The sequence below is a fragment of the Phoxinus phoxinus genome (assembly GCF_949152265.1).
Source record: "Phoxinus phoxinus genome assembly, chromosome: 4".
NCBI lineage: Eukaryota > Metazoa > Chordata > Actinopteri > Cypriniformes > Leuciscidae > Phoxinus > Phoxinus phoxinus.
In genome coordinates this window covers 3,575,733-3,588,498 of record NC_136879.1, presented here as the reverse complement: position 1 = coordinate 3,588,498, position 12,766 = coordinate 3,575,733, and the positions used below count along the sequence as shown (strand labels likewise).

Genomic DNA, 12,766 nt, shown 5'->3' with positions numbered 1-12,766 from the left:
AATTACTTTAAAATGCACTCCATTTACAGGTAAGTGTTCAGTAAATTACTTTAAAATGCACTCCATTTACAGGTAAGCGTACAGTAAATTACTTTAAAATGCACTCCATTTACAGGTAAGTGTTCAGTAAATTACTTTAAAATGCACTCCAATTACACGTAAGCGTACAGTAAATGACTTTAAAATGCACTCCATTTACAGGTAAGCGTACAGTAAATGACTTTAAATTGCACTCCATTTACAGGTAAGCGTACAGTAAATGACTTTAAATTGCACTCCATTTACAGGTAAGTGTACAGTAAATTACTTTAAATTGCATTCCATTTACAGGTAAGTGTACAGTAAATAACTTTAAATTGCACTCCATTTACAGGTAAGTGTTCAGTAAATTACTTTAAAATGCACTCCATTTACAGGTAAGCGTACAGTAAATTACTTTAAAATGCACTCCATTTACAGGTAAGCGTACAGTAAATTACTTTAAATTGCATTCCATTTACAGGTAAGCGTACAGTAAATAACTTTAAATTGCACTCCATTTACAGGTAAGTGTACAGTAAATTACTTTAAATTGCACTCCATTTACAGGGAAGTGTACAGTAAATTACTTTAAATTGCACTCCATTTACAGGGAAGTGTTCAGTAAATTACTTTAAAATGCACTCCATTTACAGGTAAGCGTACAGTAAATTACTTTAAATTGCACTCCATTTACAGGTAAGTGTACAGTAAATTACTTTAAAATGCACTCCATTTACAGGTAAGCGTACAGTAAATTACTTTAAAATGCACTCCATTTACAGGTAAGCGTACAGTAAATTACTTTAAAATGCACTCCATTTACAGGTAAGCGTACAGTAAATGACTTTAAATTGCACTCCATTTACAGGTAAGCGTACAGTAAATTACTTTAAAATGCACTCCATTTACAGGTAAGTGTACAGTAAATTACTTTAAATTGCATTCCATTTACAGGTAAGTGTACAGTAAATAACTTTAAATTGCACTCCATTTACAGGGAAGTGTTCAGTAAATTACTTTAAAATGCACTCCATTTACAGGTAAGCGTACAGTAAATTACTTTAAAATGCACTCCATTTACAGGTAAGCGTACAGTAAATGACTTTAAATTGCACTCCATTTACAGGTAAGTGTACATTAAATTACTTTAAAATGCACTCCATTTACAGGTAAGTGTACAGTTAATTACTTTAAATTGCACTCCATTTACAGGTAAGTGTTCAGTAAATTACTTTAAAATGCACTCCATTTACAGGTAAGCGTACAGTAAATTACTTTAAAATGCACTCCATTTACAGGTAAGCGTACAGTAAATTACTTTAAATTGCATTCCATTTGCAGGTAAGCGTACAGTAAATAACTTTAAATTGCACTCCATTTACAGGTAAGTGTACAGTAAATTACTTTAAATTGCATTCCATTTACAGGTAAGTGTACAGTAAATAACTTTAAATTGCACTCCATTTACAGGGAAGTGTTCAGTTAATTACTTTAAAATGCACTCCATTTACAGGTAAGTGTACAGTAAATTACTTTAAATTGCATTCCATTTACAGGTAAGTGTACAGTAAATAACTTTAAATTGCACTCCATTTACAGGTAAGTGTACAGTAAATTACTTTAAATTGCATTCCATTTACAGGTAAGTGTACAGTAAATAACTTTAAATTGCACTCCATTTACAGGGAAGTGTTCAGTAAATTACTTTAAAATGCACTCCATTTACAGGTAAGCGTACAGTAAATTACTTTAAAATGCACTCCAATTACACGTAAGCGTACAGTAAATTACTTTAAAATGCACTCCATTTACAGGTAAGCGTACAGTAAATGACTTTAAATTGCACTCCATTTACAGGTAAGCGTACAGTAAATTACTTTAAAATGCACTCCATTTACAGGTAAGTGTACAGTAAATTACTTTAAATTGCACTCCATTTACAGGTAAGCGTACAGTAAATGACTTTAAATTGCACTCCATTTACAGGTAAGCGTACAGTAAATTACTTTAAATTGCACTCCATTTACAGGTAAGCGTACAGTAAATTACTTTAAATTGCACTCCATTTACAGGTAAGCGTACAGTAAATTACTTTAAATTGCACTCCATTTACAGGTAAGCGTACAGTAAGTTACTTTAAAATGCACTCCATTTACAGGTAAGTGTACAGTAAATTACTTTAAATTGCACTCCATTTACAGGTAAGTGTACATTAAATTACTTTAAATTGCACTCCATTTACAGGTAAGTGTACAGTTAATTACTTTAAATTGCACTCCATTTACAGGTAAGTGTACAGTAAATAACTTAAAATTGCACTCCATTTACAGGTAAGTGTTCAGTAAATTACTTTAAAATGCACTCCATTTACAGGTAAGCGTACAGTAAATTACTTTAAATTGCACTCCATTTACAGGTAAGCGTACAGTAAATTACTTTAAAATGCACTCCATTTACAGGTAAGTGTACAGTAAATAACTTTAAATTGCACTCCATTTACAGGTAAGTGTTCAGTAAATTACTTTAAATTGCACTCCATTTACAGGTAAGTGTACAGTTAGAAGCTCTAGGCAGTGACTCGACCCTAGTCACTCCACACTAGACCACCAAACGAGAGAGTCCGTGAGCTCGTCGTCTCTTGTCTCGTGTAAAGATGCCAGTAGAAACGTGCCCGCTGTGTTTGTGCTCGTACGCCCGCCTCGGCCAGCACCTGGTCACCATGCACAGCGTGAAGAACCCGGAGGAGAGGAAGTTGCTCTTGGCCATGGAGTCGGGGCGAGTGAACGCCCGTGCAGGCCTCTGCCCGGTTCCGGCGTGCGGGAAATTATCCCACCGGCTCGACCACCACATCCGTACCCACTCTGAGGTCTCGGTGGGGGTACAGGACGAAGCGCTCCGCTTCTGCAAGAGGAGGGTGTGTCTGGCCAAGCTGACTGCCCTGAGGGCCTCCGACCTGGCCGTACCGATGGTGTCCACCCTCGACCTGGAGCAGCACCAGCTCATGGAGGAGGATACGTCTATCCCCCAAGACCCAGAGGAGGAGTGCGACAACCCGGGCTGCAAAAAACAAAAGGAGCTCCTCAGAACGCAGGTGGGCGACCTGAAGAGGCAGGTCGACACCCTCAGTGAGACGCTCAGGATGGTCACCAGGCGTTATCGCATCCTGAAGAGGAGGTCGACCTCCTTGGGCTCGGCCCGAATCGGGCAGGTGGCCCAAAGGCTCCTCTCCTCTCTCGGCCCGGAAGAAGAGGAATGCGGCCCTGTGGAAGAGGACGTTAAGTCCTCCCCCGAGGTGCCCTCTGACATGCAGCAGCCCCGCGACTTGCCCGACACCGGCGAGGAGAAGCCTGACGTCGACGGGGCGAAGCCTTCCACCAGTCAGCAGCCGCAGGATGTCGACGAAGATCAACCCCATTACCCCGACCACGTGGCCGTGCTGAGTGAGTGTGACGCTTTTATCTGTTTTTATCATTTTTAACTTGTGGCTGTGCCAACACTAACTCTTTGCTCTTCCCCTGTTCTCTCTCTCTTTTTTCTCTCTCTCTTTCTTTTTTTGCAGACAAGATCGTGGAGGAGTACAGGCGGCACAGGGAAGGCCCGTACCCTGGCAACAAATTGAAGGAAAACGTTGGCTGTCAGGTGTACCGCATAAAAAAATTTCTGGCGGTCATGTCGAGGGGCAAGAAAAACCTGGCCGACTTCCGCTTCCTGAACGACACTGCCAGGATACACAGGTGAGTAACTTTTTATCCCGTCGTGGGCTCGGTTTGAAAATAATCTATCGCCTCTGTAACCATGTTTGTCTTCTTGCAGTTGGGTCAGCTCCCTCCGACAGGCCAAGATGGCGGTGACCACCATCCAGCACTACGTGCTGAACGTCGGCTGCTTCATGCGGTTCCTGTCTGAAACCCCTCCGCAGTCCTGCCGCCTATCCAGCAAAGCCCTGGTCGGCCTTCGCAGGGAGGTGGGGAGCCTGCGGAAGTCCCTCAAGAGGGACGTGGCCGTCCACCAGACCGCTGTCAAGGAGGGCAAGGAGACATACAAAAGTAATTTACTGTACACTTACCTGTAAACGGAGTGCAATTTAGAGTAATTTACTGTACACTTACCTGTAAATGGACTGCAATTTAAAGTAATTTACTGTACACTTACCTGTAAATGGAGTGGATCATCCCACCTACAGCTTAATAGGCTTTCCATGGTACGACTGGAACCCATTACAGGTTGCAATTACAGTTTTTATTTTAAATTTTTATCATTTTTATTTTAAAGGAGAACTACGGTCAATTTTAACATTGAGCTCAATTTTTTAGTAAATTTGGAGTGCTGTCAATACAGAGAGAACAACGACGAAAATTGGTGTTGCCTACACCGTGTTATCCTCTTTTTAAAATGTGCACCCTATTGACTTGAATGGGGTCTAATTTTAAACCTGCTTTTATTTCTCTTATCATCCTTGATGTGTCATACAAGTGCCCAGCCATGTTGAGTGATTCCTTCAGAGTGAACACGGTGAATCTGACTGCAGTAGATGTGAAAGATATGAATAAAAATTGTTAATTCAACAAGCGCACAGACCTGTTTTTTTAGTTCCTGTTTTCGGTCCACAGTAGTCGATTTTTGTCGTTGTTCTCTGTATTGACAGCACTCCAAATTTACTAAAAATTGAGCTCAATGTTAAAATTGACTGGAGTTCTCCTTTAAGATGAATGTTTCATTGTAAATAAAAAAATTAAAAAAATTATACCTGTTATAACCTGTTATGAAACCATTAAAATATGACTCGCGAATGCCCTGTCCACGGAAAGCCTGTGTGGATCACTAGGTAAGTTATGGTTTGACAAGTGACACTTGTAACTTCTTTGACGTGACCTACAAAAGCTTTCCATTGACAGGTAACATTAATTATAATAATGCATGTAATTTTTTCCCTTTTTATTAATACATGTTCTTGTTTAAAATATTTTTTGAAAATGCTATTATTTTTTGAATATTTAAAAAGCGCCCCTAACCCTCAAATTTTATTTCAAAAGACGGTGAAAGCAGCTGCTCGAACATCCTATCATATACCTCCATACCAACGGAGCCCTTCGACAAGGTAATTTTCAAAGTGATATTTTGAGAATATTTCAGCCTATGAATTATGACCTATTAATGCATTGACCACGGACAGCCTAAAGAGGTCCCATCAAATAAGTTATAGGTGGGCCCTTTCTCTGCCCACCTGTAACTTATTTGACAGGGTCCCTGTAAGCTGTCCATGGTCATGCCATTTTAATGCTAATAATGCATAATTATGAACTATAAAGTATACCAACATGTTGGATTGTCTTCCCTGTGCACTGTACTCTATGATTTACATTTATAATGATGAATTATGACCTATTAATGCATTGACCACGGACAGCCTAAAGAGGTCCCGTCAAATAAGTTACAGGCGGGCCCTTTCTCTGCCCACCTGTGTGAACTAACTTTGTTTCCATTTTTTAAAGATGCTGCTGACTTGTCCACTGTGCCCGGCCAAGATTAAGCACTTGCGGCATCACCTCCGGTCGCAACATCAAATAGAGGATGGGGAGGAACGGAAGGTTTTGCTGCGACTGGCAAGGGGCCGCATAAAGCTCCGCAACATAAGGTGCCCACAGTGTGGGATAATATATGAAAATGTGGAGCGGCACTTTAAATCGGGCCATCCAGAGCTGACAGTAAGTATAATCTCAAACTAGCATACTTGTTTTTTGTGAATTCATAAAAAAATTTTTTGAATAAAACTCTCTCTTCAGGGAAAAATGGTCAAGTTGTTGACCAAGGAGTTAGAGAAAAAGGTAGCAGAGGATCAGCTTCAAACAATTAGGGACAGTCAACAACTTGACCCTCCAGTCCTGTCGGCTCTGGATGTCCCTGTTGAGAGCCCCCTGGCCATTCCAGAGGAGTGCCTTCAGTTGGGTGCTGGGTAGGTTTTGAATGATTTTTTGCAATGGGAATAAAACATATTTTTTACAAGATGTTGAACAAACTATTGAGTCTCTGTGTGTGTGTGTGTTTATTGTAGACAAGTTTGAAATGGAAGGGGCTCCAAGCTTTCTGGGTAAGTGATCATCATGTAATTATGCTTTATTGTTTATACAAGAACAATGCATTAATAACTTTTTTTAATGTAGACCTTCTTGTGGAGAGCAGTAAGCCCCAGACGGAAGTCCAAAGCCTCGGTAGGTATCAGGTGAACAATTGTTTACTTGTACTGTATTGTTTTTTCCATGAACAGCACATTAATAAATTAAAAAAATTGACCTTTATTTGTTCTTCTTAGATGATTTATTCAAGCAAATTAGCGAGGATGAACAGGAGTCTTCAGGTCCACAAGGTAAGTAATAGGTGTTAAGTGTACATGCATGAAACCAAGTTTTGTTGTTGTGTTATTTATTTGATTGTTAATTGTTTTTCTTTGTTTCCCTTTTCCTTTTTCATTTGCCAAGTTCTGCAGGAAAGCACAGACCTGTGCACCGTAGACCTCACCGACCTTCTTTGTTTGTAAATAGTTTGTGTATAAAGTTCAAATATTTTATGTCATAGTTTTATATTTTTTATTTATGTCGTTTTATATATTGTAGTTTTAAATATAATCTGTTTTACTGTTCTGTGTTATGTTCGTGTACTTTTATAAATAATAAATGTTGTTAAATCATGGTTAAACAATTAAATATTTTAAATTATGGTTTGTCTCTCTCATCTATTTCACCAAAACATACCAACTATAGCTTACTTAACTAGCTTGCCGTGGACAATGTATTTGTATGCACATTCATCATTTTTATGAGCTGAAATGTACATGAACTTTTTTTTATATATGGTGTTTCCTGTGCATTGACCCATAGCTTTTCCTTAATAATATCATTATAATTATGACCTATTAATGCATTGACCAAGGAGAGCTTATAGGGACCCTGTCAAGTTACAGGTGGGCCCTTCCCGTGCCCAACAGTAACTTATTTGACAGGGTCTCTATAAGCTGTTCATGGACATGCCATATTAAGTCTAATGATAGTTCTGCTGATGGGACACATAGGCCATTCGTGGTCACACAGGAGGTCAGGGGGATGAATAAGCTGTTCGTGGTCAGTGAGCGGGTCCACGGGCTGTCACTTAGATTGCCCGTGGACAAACAGGCCGTTCGTGGTCACATAGGCGGTCAATGGGACGAATAGGCTGTTCGTGGTCACATAGGCGGTCAGTGGGACGAATAGGATGTTCGTGGTCACATAAGCGGTCAGTGGGACGAATAGGCTGTTCGTGGTCAGTGTGCCGGGCCACGGGCTGTCACTTAGATTGGCCGTGGACGAACAGGCCGTTCGTGGTCACATGGGCGGTCAGGGGGACGAATAGGCACAGGAAGGGCCCACCTGTAACTTATTCAACATGGTCCCTGTATGCTGTCCTTGGACATTTCAATTTAGGGCTAATGGTGCACAGTTATGAGATGTTTAGTACCCCAACATGTTTGATTGTGATGTCTAAATTGATTATCATCACCTTCAACGGCAGACTCGGCGACGGTTTATGTGCACATCTCGGGTATAATACACTGATGAATGAGTGCTGCTTTTAAATGAAAATTTCTTTAAAACAAATTATTTGACAGAATTTCATTTTCTTAATGGCATAAACAGGCTTTAATCCCTTGAAACTTAAACTAAAATGGAACATGCTCATATTTTAGAGAATGTAGTTAATATTTTCGTTAATAATGATTTATCATATCCACCTGCGACCCATCCGAAATGAATCAGAATGTTATTTTTATTACTTGATTATATCGCGCTGTTTTACTTAATTTTCTGGGTCAGAACGTCTACAATTGGGTTGTTTCGGCAGTGTATTGTGTAAATGCAAATATCGGATACAGGTCACTTTTAAATGATGATATAAGCAGGTCGTCAAAAAAAAAAAAAACAGCAAACACAGAATGTTGGCACAACGTACCCGACCTTCTAACAACGTTTTAACAACATGGCCAAAAAGTTGCTTTAACTTAGTTGTGTGGTGAAGGTTGTTACAGCGTTGTCACAATGTTGACATTAAACCACCAATCAGGGCCATTGCTTAAGGTTCTGCCTAGGGTGTCTGGACAACCACTGGACTACATAATGAAGTACATTATGTAATACATAATGCCCTGAAGCGGGAAAATCAGCCTTTTAAATTCCAACCACCTGTTGGGCTCATTGTGTTCTCATTCATCATCGAGCAGATACGTGAGTATTGCGTTTAATTTAGCCTCAGCTATCAAACACAACCTACAACTTTAATTTAATGTGACTAATGTAGCCTCGGTCGCACTGTTTTAGTTTTTCATTTGAGTTGTCTGCTATTTAGTCTCATTCGTTTCTTTGCTCCTCTGGATTTGTGGATGTTTCCCCGGTTACCGTCCTTTATCGGCCGGCTTTCAACTACTGTCTGCCATACAGACCCGGTTTTGTTCATTAAATGTTCTGATCTGCCTTTGATTTATTATACTTAAGGCGAGACACTACAGGTGAATAGGGTACAATTTAAAAATAATAGATATCACCATGACACTTCCTCAGTTGATTACTTACACAAGTTCATAAAAAAAATGTATTACAAGTTTTTGAAATTTGTATGTTTAATTATGCAAATTAGGTATTATCTCATTAAATATGCACACTTTTGCATATATTTTCGGTAGATAGATCTGAACATATGATAAAGCCAGGTGCAAAATTCTTTTTTCATTTTGTTTACACACAAGATGAAAAAAGATGTTCAGAGGGATTTCAGGATATATGCTTTCATTACCTAGGAAATCAAAATATACTGTCCATAGCCTTAAAAAATCGATTTTCGCCATATTTTTGGGATTAAAAAGTCCCATAAATCAGACCAGGAATGATTTATTAACAAATCCCTCTGAACATATCTTCAGAATACTGCTAAGTGTATAACTGGAAAATTTGGTGTACACCGGTGCTACATAGGCTGAGATGTTTCTACTGGAGGATGACAAAAAAACCATTTTGAGAAAAAGGCATTTAAAGATTTGTAGTGTAAAAAATCATACTTTTTTAGTAGAAACAACTATTTACTGACACAATATCTTATCAAATAATTAGCAACAACAATACAAACCACCTAAATCACATCAAAACTTATAAACACAGCATTTATGGCCTTTAACTGAGCAGAAAAACAGTCAAAAACACACATCTAAGTGTCAGAGCGCATCACGTGATGCATCTGAACCAATCACGTTTTTAGAAATTGACATCAGCCAATGAGATTTCGCTTTTAGGGTTAAATGCCCATTTTACTTTCACGATTGGTTGCTGATTAAAAGGAAATGACCATATTTGGACCCGACAGCATTGTACAGCAGAGAGAGAGCTTTTCAGACATGTGCGTGATTAAAGGAAGAACACAGAGATCGCGGAGCAGCGCGTTGATTTAGAACGCCAACTTTTGTTGAACTTCGGAGAAATCTACAGACGCAAATAGACAAAGTGTAGTGAAATAAAGACCTAAATGTGTATTTTGGACTTTTTTTCACCACAAGTCTGAAAGAAGACATGTTATTGAAGACAAATAGCCTAAAATCTCAAAATTGACCAGTGAAAAAAAAACGATGTTTTTGCCTGCCGTGTCTCGCCTTAAAATAAATATGTAAATATTTGTTTATTTCGTTTTTTTCCTTTTTTCACAAATGTATGACTTTTGGAAGTGCAATTTGATTATCATGTGCAGTTTTAATAAAGTTGAATTAACGAAACCTTCTGTCATTTACTCTTCAAAGTGTACACTTGCAGGTGTTGATTATAATTAGGTTAATTTACTTATAGTCTAATATTAATGGGACCTAAGGAGTAACAATATTTAAAAAGTATATAATTATCTAAAATGCTAAATGGGGGGATATCTATAGGCATATCTATCAGCATATAAAAAAATTGCCTGCGTCGTCTTAGTTGCTGAATGTCCAAGCGGCAACCTCCCCGTCTCTCTCTTGAAACCAACAAGGAAGTGAATTAAACGGCAATTCATCGACTGGCCGCTTGAGGCTGGCTGCAGAAGTGAGTCAAAACTGTATCTCCCCCATGTTAAAATGCCCAACTTTACAGCAGAAAAAAACATGTTGACAGCCTGGTTCTCTCTGTGGCTTTGGTCTATACAGCTAATTTTTCCCTTCATAACAACTGTGAGGGGGGTGCATTTTTTATAACTCACCCGTTTAGTTGATTAATATTTAAAGTTCTGCTAAATTAAGGGTGTGTCCACTTTTGAGTGACAGGCGGATTCCCGCTGATGTAAATGCTAGCCGGTTAGCCGTCACTTCACCTCAGCAAATTCCAGCTGCTGAACTTGCCATCTCTGCCGTGTTTGTGCTTTTTTTCGGGATTATTTCATATAATTTAATACACCCATTACTTCGCCCACGGCTTTGGATTCCGCCGTTGTCGTCGAGTGTCGTTCGAGAGAAAAACCAGCGCTGTATTCCAGTTGTTCTCCTCTGTGAACATGCACTAACGTTAATGGATGTCTGACAATTTCGTTGCTTTTTGGAGTTTTCAGATTTAAAATCGTCTATAGATATAAGGCTACACTCGTTCTGCGGTGCCGTTGCTCTGGACCAGATTATAACATTATGTTCCGTCAGATGAAATCCTGCTGGTGTCTGTGTTTCTCCGTCCATGCAATAAATGCACATCCTTGAATGAGCGTGGATTTCTAGCGCATTTACTTGAACTTCATAGGTAATATATCTATGTTTTTACCCATTTGAGAATTGAGATGCGGGCAAAATCAGAATTTAAAATGGACTGAATAATAAAGCTCTATGAACTTGACGAGCGATACCGCGCTGACGGACCATAGATAGACTGTAATAAAAGAGTGACTGACATGTATGCACATAATCACGGTCACACACACTCTCAGAGTAATATTGTAAAGTTACTGCATAATACATTTTCAACTAGCAGAATAGCTGTACAGAATCACGATACACAGTCTCACTTGTAGCTATGTCTTTTAATTATTATAATATTTAGAAGGGCAAAAACAGGACCTTTTAATTGGCATTCTGATTTTAATCATCAACTGTCACTTTAGCGCGAGCCCCTGTGCAGTCGCAGACTTGGTACTGTGAGAGTAGCATATAGCATTAGCTCCCAAGCCTGCTAACTCCATAACGTCGCGCTAGGTGGGCGTGGTTTCAGATAGCCAGGCTCCTCAGCTCCGCCTCTTTGCCCATATTCTGTTATCCGGGAGTGACGAGCGGTGACGCGAGGCCAAGATGGCGACGGCCGGCTCCGCCCACTTTAGGCTTCAAAAATGCTCTTCAGAAACCTATGGGTGACGTCACGGACACTACGTCCATCTTTTTTTACAGTCTATGTGAATGTCGCGTAACTACGTTGCTACAGCCCTGTCGCGTCTTACAATTCTACGTTGCTACAATGTTGCGAGCACGTAGACAGCGACGTTGCCATAGCAGAAATGCAACGTGCCAGAGACGTTGCCACAACGTAAATGTGTTTGCTGGGTAGTCAGCAAATCGAAATTGGGTATCGAGACCTGCAGTGTAAACGCAGCCTTAGAAAATATAACTATTTGCTTGATTTAATTTAATTTAATACGTGTTGTTTTAGATGTTTTAATACTAACACATTTTGATAACTAAGAAAATGCAATTTAAACTTTTTTCATTGATGTTTTAACGTTTTTAATGTGCAACTAATGTGTTATACAAATGTATTAAACACTTAAAGGTAGGGTTGGTAATCCTGTTCAGAAACATTTTTTTTATACTGGGTGAAATGGTCCTTCCATTCTGATAGTAGTCAATACATTACGTGTTCAGAAAAAGGAATGAAACAGACCTCTGTAGCAGCTGTAGGACAGTAAAAACTCTGACCAATCACTGCCATTCGGTGCAAATGTAAAGAACCAATCAGATGCCTTCATGTCTCGTGCCCGAGCACCACTGCGTGCACAGCAGTGATGCGTGGGTCAATGTATAAACAACCTGCACCCGACCGACGTTTTCAACTAACCCGCCCGCAACTCGGACCGCAAAAAAAAGAAAGAAAATATTGTACCCGACCCGCGTTTTTTAAAGTAGCTAGTAAATGCTCATCGCGTCATGGGCCATAGACGGAGGAACTAGGGGTGCGCATTTTTCAGAATGCTGTATGATATAGGCCTAGCCTAGTGTTTTGTAATAAAGGCTTGATTTATTCATTTATTTCGTTTCATTTTCTTAACAATTAAGATGCTGCATGTGTTTATCCAGCCTAACGTGTGCGTCTCTCCCCGGACTTAAACCCCCCCCCCTCTCAGCAAATACATAAAACTGACATTACTGAGCTATATGCGTTTAAAAGTAGCCTATTAAAATGGCACAATGGCATTGCTCAGTTCAACGCGTTGGGAAATCGGGCATTTTGTCCCGCGTCAGCTTTTATTCAAAAGTTAATAACGCGCTCAACATTCAAAAGGTAAATAAGGATTTCCCACTTTCATCTGCAGACTGAGCTTGTGCGTCATCCTCGCGCATTCAGCCAATAAAGTGTAGACCTATGTATTTCATAGAACATTGTGTCTAGTACTGTATAAATTACAAAGGTAAACGACCCGACCGACCGCGACCCGAATATCATTAAAAATATTTTTGGATGACTCGTAACCGCTGGTAACCGCAGGCACCCGCTCATTTTGGATCAACCCGCGC

The 12,766-nt window shown here is 39.5% G+C and overlaps 1 protein-coding gene across 2 annotated transcripts; it reads left to right on the top strand.

Annotated features, from left to right (window-relative positions):
• Positions 1-2,560: 2,560 nt before the first annotated feature.
• Positions 2,561-6,734, top strand: LOC306997427 (uncharacterized protein). Of its 2 annotated transcripts, none has more exons than XM_079610734.1 (10): positions 2,561-3,461; positions 3,581-3,755; positions 3,835-4,067; positions 5,055-5,119; positions 5,514-5,726; positions 5,805-5,974; positions 6,074-6,109; positions 6,183-6,230; positions 6,332-6,385; positions 6,498-6,734. In XM_079610734.1, exons 1-7 carry the CDS (start codon positions 2,675-2,677, stop codon positions 6,081-6,083), a joined length of 1,653 nt encoding a protein of 550 aa, XP_079466860.1. In that variant the 5' UTR covers positions 2,561-2,674; the 3' UTR covers positions 6,084-6,109; positions 6,183-6,230; positions 6,332-6,385; positions 6,498-6,734. The 2 variants fall into 2 exon arrangements, with proteins under 2 accessions (XP_079466860.1, XP_079466861.1); XM_079610735.1 differs by having other exon boundaries at positions 6,506-6,585.
• The last annotated feature ends 6,032 nt before the right edge of the window (positions 6,735-12,766 follow it).

Excerpts from the sequence above, each read along its gene's own strand:
- LOC306997427 (XM_079610734.1), top strand. The coding sequence starts at position 2,675 with ATGCCAGTAGAAACGTGCCCGCTGTGTTTGTGCTCGTACGCCCGCCTC. Across the intron at positions 3,462-3,580 it reads CGACCACGTGGCCGTGCTGA|ACAAGATCGTGGAGGAGTAC; the intron begins GTGAGTGTGACG and ends CTTTTTTTGCAG. Across the intron at positions 5,120-5,513 it reads CAACGGAGCCCTTCGACAAG|ATGCTGCTGACTTGTCCACT; the intron begins GTAATTTTCAAA and ends CATTTTTTAAAG.